At 39.0% G+C, this 13,425-nt stretch overlaps 1 protein-coding gene across 6 annotated transcripts in view; it reads left to right on the top strand.

Moving 5' to 3' along the window:
* LOC130917033 (synergin gamma-like) overlaps positions 1 to 9,110 on the top strand; it is a 98,219-nt gene extending 89,109 nt beyond the window's left edge. For 2 of the 6 annotated variants that reach the window (XM_057838083.1, XM_057838082.1), the window contains exons 23-24: positions 2,067 to 2,099; positions 7,859 to 9,110. In XM_057838083.1, coding sequence (XP_057694066.1) covers positions 2,067 to 2,099; positions 7,859 to 7,990 — 165 coding nt within the window. In that variant the 3' untranslated portion in view covers positions 7,991 to 9,110. The remainder of the gene's footprint in view (positions 1 to 2,066; positions 2,100 to 7,858) is intronic. The other 4 variants (XM_057838087.1, XM_057838086.1, XM_057838084.1 and 1 more) reach the window with 3 other exon arrangements.
* The last annotated feature ends 4,315 nt before the right edge of the window (positions 9,111 to 13,425 follow it).

Raw genomic sequence — 13,425 nt, 5'->3', positions numbered from 1 at the left:
TATACACATTTCCACCTCTCCGAAGTAAGCACCGGACGAATCGACGGCAACGAGCCACGTTAATCGCTGGTCCACTCCATACTACAGTGCAACCATCGCTTCACCCACTGCCCTGACCTGACAGCTGGCAATCGGGGTCCAACCGGAGTGTTGCGATGCGCCGGGACAGGGGTGTACAGCCCCGTATCTTGAGCGACCGGCCTCCGCGCCGGGGCGAGGGTGTGACATCGGGATCTCAATTGAAAGTTAAAGCGACGGGGCTCCCGGCGCGGACGCCGGCGATTCGCCGGCTGTCTACTCGCTTACTGGCCCGCCGGCCTCCACGCTGGGGCTTGGAGTAACAGTGCCAAAAAGTGCAGATTGGTAACACTGTACTTCCACCAGCTCTCTGACTGGTTGGCTTCGTGACACGTTAGTAGCGGGTGCTGAATTGAGCGCGCAGAGGAAAAAAAAACGACGAGCGCAGGAATCGAGAAATTGAAGAGCTGGAAGTGTGCTCAAAATCCATAATTGTTCGCAAATAACGCTATAGGCAGAGGGGTCGGGAGGGACGCTCCTGTAAAGCCCTAAATAACAGGGCGTGCAACTAAAAATGTCTTAATTTCAGGTTTTTAAAAAAAAAAAAAAATTGCCATGCGCTCGCGTGTCACTGGTTAACCCTTCGCGTGCCAGTGCTGACACGCGTGTCATAGGTTGCCGACCCCTGCTATAGAGCAATCACAATAGATTGGTTTATGTACATTTCAAAAACCAGAAGCCATTCATTTACGAATGTGATTGCACTTTGGTTTACATATTCAAATGTTCAGATGTTAAATTTTGAATGAGGCAAAATGACATGCTTTTTCTCTCAAATATATTGCTATAATCATTTGTTTCAGATGCACTGTAATTATTTTCTGTATAAAAATTAATTTGGTGTTCAAAAAGTTTTTTTTTTTTTTTTTCTTTCAAACTTGAGTCTTGAAAAAGGAGGGGGTCGTCTTATAATCAGGGCCGTCTTATATTCGGGCCAATACGGTATATTCGCTGAAAAAACTTACAGCCTTATGGGGGCCAAAACAAGAGGGCAGCTGTCTTACATATATGTCAGAGTTTCCTACTCAGTCATAGAAGCCAAAGCGACAATCCAGCCACACCCAACGCCACCACCAGAGGGCAGTGTATTCTCCATCATTAAACAAAATCAAATACTTTTTGACTTTTTGGATAGTTATTTTTTAAAAGGTTAATTCCGACTTACGCGGAAATTCGAGTTACTTCGCCAGCGTAGGAACGGAACTCGTTCGTAACCTGGGGACTACCTGTTTACGTCTATGATTAGTAGGCCTACAAAAAGTCTGAATAAGACGTGCCCTAAAACACATGAAATTTACCATTGTGACCTGATGCTGCTTTCTTCTTGGTCTTTTTGATGTTCTACTTAATTTGCTTCAATTCGCCGACTTTTCTATTGAAATGCTCAGCTTCAAAGTCCTGTTTGTTGCAGTCTATTAATGTCAGCTAAGGTCCTCACAGCAGCAGTCAAGTGCCTTAGTAACTGTTGCTATGTTAGTATTGAGCAATCAGCGGTCGGCGGGGTGCTTATAGCACACAATCAATGCGGGTCATTGTTGTCTGCACACTCACTCTACTGGAGGTTCAATTTTTGTAAAGTGAAACGGTTATTAAATTACATTTCAACTAACATTTTGGCATTTGGCGTGTGCTTTCTGTCGCAATAAGCCTACCAAATCTCTGCGGGATTGATTTGTGTATGAGACAAGCAAGACAGATGGTGAACGGTGAGCAGTCCTTCTTGTAAATGTCTCATGATTATTTCATCAAGCGGAATTAGAGTGTCCTCGGGCTAACCTTGACACCTCATTGGATCTCACGCTGGCAGCTAAATGACAGCTTCTAATAAAACGCTAACAAGGGTATACATTCATACTTTATAGATTGAGGGTTTTCAAAATTGAGGATGCTAAAAATGCTTCTTGGTTGTGGTTGCCTTCGAGGTCTTTTGGATCTTTTCTTCTTTGGTGTTGTTGTGTAAGCATTTCTTGACCGTGTTGTGATTTCAGGCATTGACTCCAGAAAGTGTTCGGAAGTCTGCGGTAAATATAGACTTGATTTATTCAGTAGACTGAAAATTTATAACATCTTAATCAATTTATTTTTCTTAAATATAGCCAATAATTTTCTCCATATTGATTTGATTGTTAAAGACTAGTTAACAGGTTAATATGTCAGATTATTTCACTTACTTTAAGTTACTTACTTTACTATTTGGTTTTATTCAGCCCATACATCTAAAAGGTGGTCATTTTTCACCTAAATCAAGAAAAAAAATATTTCAAATAGTTGTTTTTTTTTTAACAATATCTATTGTTGAATTAAGAACATGACATTTCAAAGTTTGTTTTTAGGATTAAATATACAAATTAATTGCTTAAAATAAGTCTGCTCATCTTATTTTCAATTAGCTATTGTAAATTAGTAAAAGTGAAGTACTGGCATATATTTCAATTATTTCTAGTAAATTTACTCTGAAAACAAGGGAATTTATCTAGTTTTAAGGAAATGGGTTTTTGCAGTATAGCACATTCACTGCCATTGACAGTGATAAACAATCCATTTTAACCCTTTATAGCAGGGGCGTAGGTTTAGTCCAGTGTTGTTTTTGGTAGCTTTTTTTATAGTCTTTTGGATGAAACTTCAAAAGTTTTAGTCCAATAATAAATAAAAGGTTTCCAACAATTTCGAATGGACATTGACAGACGACCACATAATTGTCTACAAGGACATCAACTTCATTATGATAATACACACTCAGCACTAGGAGTGGGAACTAAAGTTGCACTGATACCGATACCAGTATCGGCAGGGGGCGCCGATCCGGCCCGAATTGGTGGTATCGGTATCGACGAGTACCAACATTCAGGGCGCCGATACCATCTACTGGCATCACTTGAACGCAAATGTACTGTCCTCCCCTCGTGAGCTAACTTCCCAAATCCCGATGCATGACATCTGTATGGCTTTGTTTCGAAATTACCAAAGGAAATTAACACCTTCGTCTTCAACATTCAGGATGTTCACTACAATGCATTTCCGCGATGTTACGCGGCTTTTCTAACATGGCATTCACATACGATTAGCATGTGTAAGCTAACGCCTGCTGTTGTAGCGCCGATGGGATCAGACAAATTAAGACCGTGGGAGACTAAGCAAACTCATGGTTTCATGATGAACAATGAGTGGCAAATTAAGAGCGCCGTACTTCAAACTCGTCCTGTTTATGAAAGTCGATTGTCAGATGCTGGTGTTGTGCAGTAATGAGCAGAAGTGACTTCTGTGGCCAGAGAACACTGAATCGGCGCAGCGCGTACACTAGATATCATCAGATAGCAACCTAGATGTACTATGTTAGATCCCATGCCAGCTCTCGCGCGCACACACTAGATACCATCAAATAGCAACCTAGATGTGCTACATTAGATCCCATGCCAGTAGCTGCGTGAGCCCAGAGCGACGCGTAGTCCATATACTACATTGATATTAGAAATCGCCATGACTGAATGGAAGTTAAGCAGGCCAAATCAATCCATACCAATGACTATAGATAATGCTGCAAATACTGTTAATTTGGCACATGTTACAGATGGACTCGGACCACAAATAGGATGTTTTGCTTGTATGGTAAATATAGCTGCTAAGAGAGCTGCAGCAATCAACAGTGTGCCCCACTTTACAAACAGTAAAGATTGTTCTCAGCACTTATATACAAAATTCCTTCAGACCAGTAAGAAGTAAGCACATAAATATTATGCACTAAAATGTTTGTTTATATGATGGCGCTGTTATTTTTGCTTGTTAGCGAATAAAAAAAAAAAAAAAAAGAGTTGTATTTTCTGTTTCAGAGCATTAAATGTATTGAATTGTATTGAAAATCGTACCGAACCGTGACTTAACTGTATCGTTGCATCCCTTATATATATATATATATATATATATATATATATATATATTTTTTTTTTTTCTTTTTTTCTTTTTTTTTTTGCAAACAGAGTGGTATCGGAATGGTATCGGTATCGGCCGATACTGCACAGCCAGGTATATGTATCGGAATCGGGCCCAAAAAAAGGTATCGGTGCAACACTAGTGGGAACCTCATGTTACCTTACGATGCAATACGAATTGCGATACAAAGCTCACGATAACGATGATATGACGATAAGGTGATACACCGATTATCGATAGTTTGGTCAGGAAATCATTCTTGGATATTCTACAAACAACTAATAAACAGAAAAACAAGCTTCTGCTGTGAATTGGAATGAGTTTATCACTAGTAGACGTCCAATCCATTTAAAGTGGGAGGGTGGCAGCGAATTAACATTCGTTCATTCACTGCCACCCCTACCACTTCAAACGGATTGAACGTCTGGCCGTCAGTGACAGCCGATGCCAGGCAATGATGTAATTTTGGGCCATTTAAGGTCATTTACCTGTTTATTTTCAGTTACTTCCTGTTGATTTTGGGGTATTTTATGGGTCGCTTCTTGTTTATTCTGAGTTACAGAACAGGAAGTGACCGGGAATCACCCAAATGAATAGGCAATGACTCAAACTCAACGGGAAATGACCTGTAAATTCCCTAAAATGAACAGCAAGTGACCTGTAAATGCCCTGAAAATCGGACAGAATGACTGTGAATGCTCTGGGTTCGAATGGACAAACATTCCCGGTCTAAATGGATTGGGCATCGAGCACCGTCAATGCAGCCTTAGAGTTAACTGAGACACTATAATGGTGGAAGATTTTGGTAGCAACTTGTTGGTTCCTTTTTTTTTTTTAAACATTGATGCCTTTTTAAAACGATATCTCGATTCTTGGCAGGAGCATATCGATAACCTTTTGGGATACAAAGTATTACGATATATCACCATTTCGATATTTTGTCATACCCCTACTCAGCACATTATTTTTCAATTGATTAAACTCACCTAGACGCGACGAACTGAATGTAAAAAGTTTTCTGAGAGATTAAGAAGAAGACACAAGAGTCACCGGACTAAATGCTAATGCAACGCTATGCTAACAATCACTCAGTACAGACCTTTACAGGCAAAAGAAACATTGCATAGCCAAAATAAGAAAACAACATTTACCAAGAAGCACCTGACACGTGTTTCACAACAGGAGCCAGGAATGTGCACATGCTTAAAATGCATGTGACACGAAAAAGCATGTTTATTTCATAATACACGCGGTATTTTATGCTCCTGAATGATATGGACAGCTTGGATGTGTGTGGAAGCGATCGCTATATTTATTTAGTTTTTTTAATCTCGCGCCATGAAAATGAGTGACTTCCGGCTTCGGTCTTGCATTGAGGAGCAGGGCGCTGCGACGTGTACGGGAGAAGGACTCCTCTTCACTATATGGCCTACTGTTGTGTATGAGGACTAAGGATTCAGATGATTTTTCGGATTAATACGTTTATTTTTTGCATCACGCCAGCCAAACGGCTGCAGAAAAATCTTGCTGTATGAGGGAGAGGCGTGTAAGCCTTATTGGAGTTTCAAATGGTTCCCATTCACAGTGGATATTGGCAAAAACAAGCCCTACAACTGTGGGACCATTGGACTTACGAGGAAGTGAGTAAACATTTTGTTTTGTATGATGTCAAATACGAATACAGCGATTACAAAGTAAACACTACAAACTTTATTTAAATAAAGGACTACTTACGTTTGATCATTGATAGGCATGTAGAAAGCTCTCCTCGTGTACATTAGCTGCACGTTAGCTGCACAACAACTGCAGCCGCCCTCCTCCGGGGAACGAGCTGTAAATTGCTCTCCGCCGGGCGGTTTGCCGATCCGCAATGACAATCGACAACCCAGTCGTCATGTCAAATATTCCCGGCTAGTTATGTGTGATTTTCCGCTTCGAATACTTTGAAACATCACTAGGTTCGGGTTAGCATGTCGGCTAGCTGTCACGCCTCTTGGTTTGTTTACAGTCTCCGAAGCCGGGGAAGGGAAATGACATATGTCCGATTTAGGTGTCATAAAATATCGTTCGGGAGGTGCGACAGTAAAGGTGAAGTCGACAGTTTTGACCATTATGGAGTAATTTTGCCATGTCGTCCTGAATAAGTGCATTTTTATTATTTCATATTCCATTTAGCACAAGACTGTTATTTGTCATGACCATGCCATTTATTTAGCAGTTGGGGAAAATACTTGGATAAAAAGAATATCCTGTAAAAATATTGAAATAAAGAGACAGAAACAATGACATTTTGCAGCTCTCTTCGTCGCGTTTTCCTCGTTGTGAATAGTTCCCCCTCGACGGGCTGACTGGTCCTTCTCAAGCCGTTTATTTAGCTGTTGGGGAAAAATACTTGGATAAAAAGAATATCCTGTAAAAATATTGGAGTAGAGAGACTGAAACAATGACATTTTGCGGCTCTCTTCGTCGCGTTTTCCTCGTTCTGAATAATTCCCCCTCAATGGGCTGTATAGTAAAACCGATGAGCCCAGTCTCCCGCTGACGTCATCCACCTGCTGGGGACGCTTGAGCCCTATAATGGGTAGGTGTGGCTAACCGGCAGATTAAAAGACTAATTTCTCGTCATCTGTGCTTTGCTAAATTGTTGTATATTGTCGAATCGTCTCAAAATATGATTCTAATTCACATAATAATGATATTTAAGACTTTTTTTCTCCTGTCGTATGCTCTTTAAGCCTGTGTGTGGGTCGGTTGGAGGTGCAGCACATCACATGAGTGACATGACCAACCACTGCTAAAATGCGTGCCAATCACACATTGTGAACTTATAATGGAAAATATGGCGAATTTTCGCCTTGTTCTCTTCTCGTCAGACAACTGGCATCCATCTCGATATGTTTTAGCCTCTGAAGACACGTTTCTGGCTTGTCGCCGTTATGAAAAATTGTTCGTTGATGAAATATTTTCGTTATCGTCATCATTGACGAAAACAACACTGGTTTGGTGTTAACATTGGTAAGGACCATATAACAGCATAATCTGCATTTACATTTTTTGCTGGGGACGGGACATTAATAAGACCAAACAGATTATTGAACGGGATCAGGGCTACATTTCTCGCGAGTATGAACCTAATTGATAGGCTAAAAGAGCAATGCAAAATAAATCATTAAATAAATTACTGACTTATAACTTTCATGTGTATTGGTTCAGGTGATACAACGTTCAAGTCAAGTCATTTGAAAAATAAGGTCCTAATTAAACCTTTTTTTTTTTTTCAAATTTGTAAAAAGAAATGTCAAAATGAATATGTGTAATAAGCGCTCAGATATCTATAACCCTTGCTAAATCCTGTTTGTTTATCTCATGGAACCTGCAGATGCATGTGTTGACTTACATCCATCATTTTTTTTTCAAAAAGAAATTTCAAAATTCGGAGTTAGTCTCAAAATCATGAAATTTTAGGTGTATCAAATGTGATACATTTGGCAATATAGGGTTAAAAGTTGGTGGGGAAATAATTATGAGCATCCTGAAAAGTTGGTAATGTTATGTCTGTACCTTCGCCTATGCAAACCTACGCCCTTGCTTTTTAAGAAACCGATTGACCGTCATTGACGGTGGTAAATCTCCGCTTTCAGCCATTTAACACCGCCAGCAGTCTTAGTCCAAACTGATTGGACGTCTAGAGCTCCAAAATAGGTTTAAAACAGCCCTTGGTGAAGCAACGTGTAGTGCGAAGCTAGCGAATGCTAATACTTGCTTCAGTTCCATCGGACTGGAATCTTTGGTTGAACTTGTAATTTCTCAGTTAAATGTGTTGCAAAGACAGCTCTTTTTCTTCCATCTTCAGGCGTTCAACTCAGAGACAGACAACTTCAAGCTAGTGTATGGAGGGCACCAGTACCATGCTAGCTGCGCTAACTTCTGGATCAACTGCGTGGAGCCCAAGCCACCAGGACTCATCCTGCCCGACTTGCTCTAAACTTCCCAACGTTCAACTTTTTGTTTCTTTGTTTCGTCCTCCTTTCCATTGACGACCATTTTACTCTCATGACCGGATCCTATTTAAAGTTTGAAGTTGACAGCTTCATTCTGCTGGAATGTCTCAAAATGGATGCTGATTTGTATGTGCTCGTTTTAAATATTTTTAAAATCTTCTTGGCTGGAAGACAACTATTTTTATTTTGTATTTTCAGTTTCCGGGTATTTAACTGATGTACATTTTAACTCATTCGGGGCATTGAAAGGGAACAATTTAATTTAATCCATTTGTGGCTTTGAATGTGTTGTGTGAATGCTATGTAAATAAACAAGTGCAACAGTTTGAATTTCTTTGAATTTTTCCCCTGCCCAAAAATTCATATCTTTGTCCTGCCCTAGCAAACCCTTATCTGACCTAGCTTCCCTTTTCCTTTTCTTGATATCCCCTTGACAAGAATAGTCAGAAAGCAATGTTAACGCTACATACAATTACAAATATGAAGGTGAGGCAACAGTGATTTACGAAGGCTAAAATAACAATATTTAAGAATGTAAACAAGTGTATGTTTGTAAACCCGAGGTGGTTCCATGTTTAGCCACGTGAATGCGAAACCCTCGCATGCTGCATTCTATGCATGCCTCTCTCTAAGCCAAGTCAGGCAGTACACCAAAGCTTGATGTCAATATTAACAAATGTCATCTGGTCTTGTAAATGTTTTTTTTTTTACCCAAGATCTACAAGAATTTGCTTTATAACAATGTTGTGAATGCCAAAGATGAATCCGTCCTTAACTTTTAAATAATCCCCCTGACACTTGTCAGCAAAATAGCAATGTAATAACTTGTGTTTGTGTGTGACGGAGGCAGCAGTTCCACCACCTTTTCTAGGGCTCGAGCGACATGCATTGAATTACCAGATTTGGATGATGGGCTTTTTTATAAAGATTATTTTGAAATAAACTTATTTAAATTTAATTTGATCTAATGGACTTCGTAATGGGTGTCATTTCAACAAATGCCATAAAAAGAATAACTGCAAAGTCCTATAATCACGAAACAAAACCCTACTTTGGCACCCTAACACTAGTTTAAAATCATAATTTGTATACCTGTCAAGTTGTACGGTTTCGGCGTAATTTGTACAAATGAGCACTAGATTTTAAATGTGTACGCCATACGTTCAAAATCTGTACGTTTTTAGTGCATTACGTTTTTTTTTCTTCGGATTTTGTCGCCGTTTCGGCAACGAGACACTGTGTTACTATGCGTTACTACGTTGGTTGAATGACGCAAGGAAAGTCAGAGAAACGGAGAAAGTAGAGTGTTTGTTGTGACGCAGTAGCAAACGTGATGCTAGGCTAGGTGGCTCCAATATTTCCTGGCTGTAGCCGACAGCCTACAATCTACGTCTAGATATCACACGCATATAGAACTACATGCGAAATGACAGACTCGGCGGCGTTAGTAAACAGCCACCATTTTAAAGCAGTAGACTTCTCAGAAAGGCTGTTATAGTAGGGTGACCAAACGTCCTCTTGCCCGGACAAATCCTACTTTCACGCAGTATCCTCGTTGTCCGGGCGGGTTTTAGAAATTCATAAAAATGTCCGGTTTTTATGATTTTTTTTTTTTTACGGGACCAACTTGAAGAGAATTCCTCTGGCCGCTAGGGGGCAGCGCTTGCCTGCGTTGACGTTGCTCCTACTAGTAGGGGCGGGAGAAGGAGTAAATCTTCTTTTTTGTTGGCAGTTCACCCTTTGTTTCATGGGGAATTACCACCATCTACTGACGGTTTGGCGGGAGCTCAGACTACAGTAAGGAGTTCAATAAGAAGTTCTAAAGATGTGGCTCCATACACCTTTCTGTAAGTTTCTCCTGTTAATGTCGATCACGTGTCTTCTGTTGTACATAGTTATATGTGTACACAGAGATGCAGTATATTGTATGAGTCTTGTAATTGTTCTGCGTTAGTTAGTGGTTGAATGCTAGTATAGCTAAATAGCTGTTTTGCTTATGAGTTGTTTTTACGATAAATACCTATATAATGGCAACTGTTGACTTCTGTCGGAGATTTGTACTGGTGTAATCTGTAAAATCCGTTTGTTGTTGCATCTTTGCGCTGCCGATGGTAGTAAACTTTTATAGCAAAGTCTGATTTTGCCTCGGCTCCCGTATTCGCTAATAGGGTAGCAATCAGTGAGCTCAGCTGCGCTGGGCATTATGTGCAATGTAGTTTTGAATTTGAACTGCTGCGTTTGGAAACATGCTAGTTGAATCGCTTGTCAGTTTATTTCAGTTATTGTTTGCGTACAATTTACAACATTGTATGAGAATAAAAATTGAGTGGGAATAACATTTTGTCAACGACAATTGTCGTGATCGTAAAAAAAAAAAAAAAGTTGGAGATATACGCATCTTTGAGTGATTTTCGAGTAAAATTCAAGTATCTCGAGGCCGGGCCGAGTGTCCTCTTTTTTGGAAATCAAAATATGGTCACCCTAGTTATAGTGAACCTTTCTAGCGAACCTAAGTAACTTTTTATCTAAAATACTTCTAAATCTGCAAAATCTTGACTTAAATCTATCCTTAAATGAAACAGTTTTAAAACGTTCACTTGTTGAAAGTAGACAGAAGGGAAGTAATGCAAAAACGGGAGCAATTTTAACAACTTTAACAGTTGATTTACAACATTAAATGACTTCCAAACATAGCAAAGGTTACTTTGTTTTTTGTTTTGAAAAAATGAAGAAAAAACATGAAAGGTAACACCAGCTACTTTGCCAAGTAACTAATTACTCTTACCATCAGGTAACTGAGTAATTTGTAATTACTTTTTAAAAGTAAGATTAACACAGTGCTTCTCAATTATTTTCTGTTACGCCTCTCCTAGGAAGACAAAACATTCCGCGCCCCCCAACTCTCTGCCGCCACTGTAAATATACCGTAGTATCATTTGTCTATAACGGGTCCCCAAACTTTTTCCTGCGAGGGCCACATAACTTTTCCCTTCTCTGATGAGGGGTCAGTTTCTACCAGAAAAAGTGTGACGATTGCAGGAGTGCCTAAATGTAAAATTTTATTGTTTTTAAAAAGCCACAATCAAATAACCCTTTCTGGATTCTTCATGGAACAAAAGTAAATAAAATAAAAATAATAAAATAATATAGTAATTAGGGTTGTTCCGATCACGTTTTTTTGCTCCCGATACGATCCCGATCGTTTTAGTTTGAGTATCTGCCGATCCCGATATTTCCCGACCGATTGCTTTTTTTTTGCTCCCGATTCAATTCCAATCATTCCCGATAATTTTTCCCGATCATATACATTTTGGCAATGCATTAAGAAAAAAATGAATAAAACTCAGACGAATATATACATTCAACATACAGTACATAAGTACTGTATTTGTTTATTATGACAAATTCTCAAGATGGCATTTACATTATTAACATTCTTTCTTTGAGAGGGATCCACGGATAGAAAGACTTGTGACTTTGTATATTGTGACTAAATATTGCCATGTAGTGTATTTGTTGAGCTTTCAGTAAATGATACTGTAGCCATGCCCAAATGCATGATGGGAAGTGGAACCATCACTGTGCGTAGTGCTACCAATTGATATATCTTCTCTGCGTTGGGAAATAACATAAGGTGTTAAGAAAAAGATCAATTGCTACCTTGCTTCCCCACATTGCTTCCCATGATATTTCTAATCGTAGGGAGAGGGATTGTAAGGCTTTAGCCAATTAAACAAAGGCTCCAAAGGCTGCCAAAATTCACTCTACTCATTATACACTGTCTTTTATCTCTCTATATAGGTAAAACGGCGCCATTACAGATTGAGCGTGACAATGCGTGAGTGGGTCATGCAGCACATGCATTAATTGCGTTAAATATTTTAACGTGATACATTTTTTTATTTAAATTCCTGCCGTTGTCGGGATAAATTTGATAACCCTACCTTAAGCCTAAAGACTCTGGATGAGTGTAACATATTAGGTCTGTGTTAAATACAATTAGAAAACGATTTAATTAAAAACTATATATATGTATATATGTGTGTGTATCAAAAAAAAGGCATGGCCGATATTTTTTTGCCGATTCCGATACTTTGAAAATGACGTGATCAGACCCGATTGATCGGCATCTCTAATAGTAATAATAAATAATAATAAAACTTAATTAAATAGATAATAACCAAATAACCCTCTCTGGGTTCTTCACAGAAAAAAGCCAGGAAATAAATAACACTATTGGAAAAACGAAAAAAAACAACAACAAAAAAAAATCAAAATGCTCTCTGGTATTGTTCAGGGGGCCGGACCAAATGTGGAGGCGGGCTGTAGTTTGGGGACCCCTGGTCTATAAGATTCTTATTATTAAAAGTACACCTCTGCATAAAAACTGTGTCCTTTTTCATATTAAAGAAAAAAAAAAGTGTAAAAAGAACACATCCATACTGTAAAAATAGATTCAAGATACATTTTTTGACCGTTTGAAACTGAAAAAAATCAAATCAATAAATAATCATAAATTCAAATTGATTAGCAACATGAACTCGAGAGGACAATATGCCAAACTATTAGACTGAAAAAAAAAAAAAAAAAATAGAACAAAAACGACAGTGTCATTGGACAGACGGATTTTATTTTTGCTGCAGGCAGTATCAGCTCCTTTGCTGTGGTGCTGGGTTATTTTGCAGTTTGGTATGCCATCTTATGTCATGCTGACAGTGCTCGCTGGTTTACTGATGTAACACTGACAAAGCAGGACGATTTTTGGCAGTATTCAGCACGATTTCACTGGGAAAAAAAAGAATTCCTGCTGTCTGCTGCGAACATTTTTAGACAAACTTTCCTCGTTTCCCACTGTACTAAAAGTCAAAGCCAAATGCTACATACGCTTCGTCATATTACTTCGTCTTAGCTTTTCATATCTCCGGTGCGCTTTGCTGTGTGCTCTTGTTTGGTTCAAAAGTACTGCGCACATGCTGAAAATGAGAGTACCACTGCCACACACTCAGTTGATGTGCATTTTCACTTTATTGTCGTAAGGCAAAAACACTGATCATAAAGATGAAGTCTGCAGAATGAAAAGTGACGAAAGCGGAGATTTTATTCTGCTAATTTGTTGCCGAACACAATTTGCCCGCAACTATTGCTGATCACTTCTCAGAATTGGCAAGAGAAATGTTCCCTGACTCAAAGATTGCATCGGTAAGTAAATTTTATCAATTGACCTTTTTAATTCATAATTGGACCAACTAACGGACTACCTTCAAGTCAAACTAAATTGCGAGATGAAGTGCAGCCATCAAGGCATGATAGAAATTGCCAAAAGTGCTACATACAATTATAACAAAAGTCAGTGTTAAATTTTTGTAATGATGTAGCTGAAGATATTGATTGTACTTTGATTGCACCAGGTTATATGTTA

This window comes from Corythoichthys intestinalis, chromosome 6, assembly GCF_030265065.1.
Source record: "Corythoichthys intestinalis isolate RoL2023-P3 chromosome 6, ASM3026506v1, whole genome shotgun sequence".
In the NCBI taxonomy this organism is placed as follows: Eukaryota; Metazoa; Chordata; class Actinopteri; order Syngnathiformes; family Syngnathidae; genus Corythoichthys; species Corythoichthys intestinalis.
This window is presented reverse-complemented; position numbering and strand designations above follow the sequence as displayed.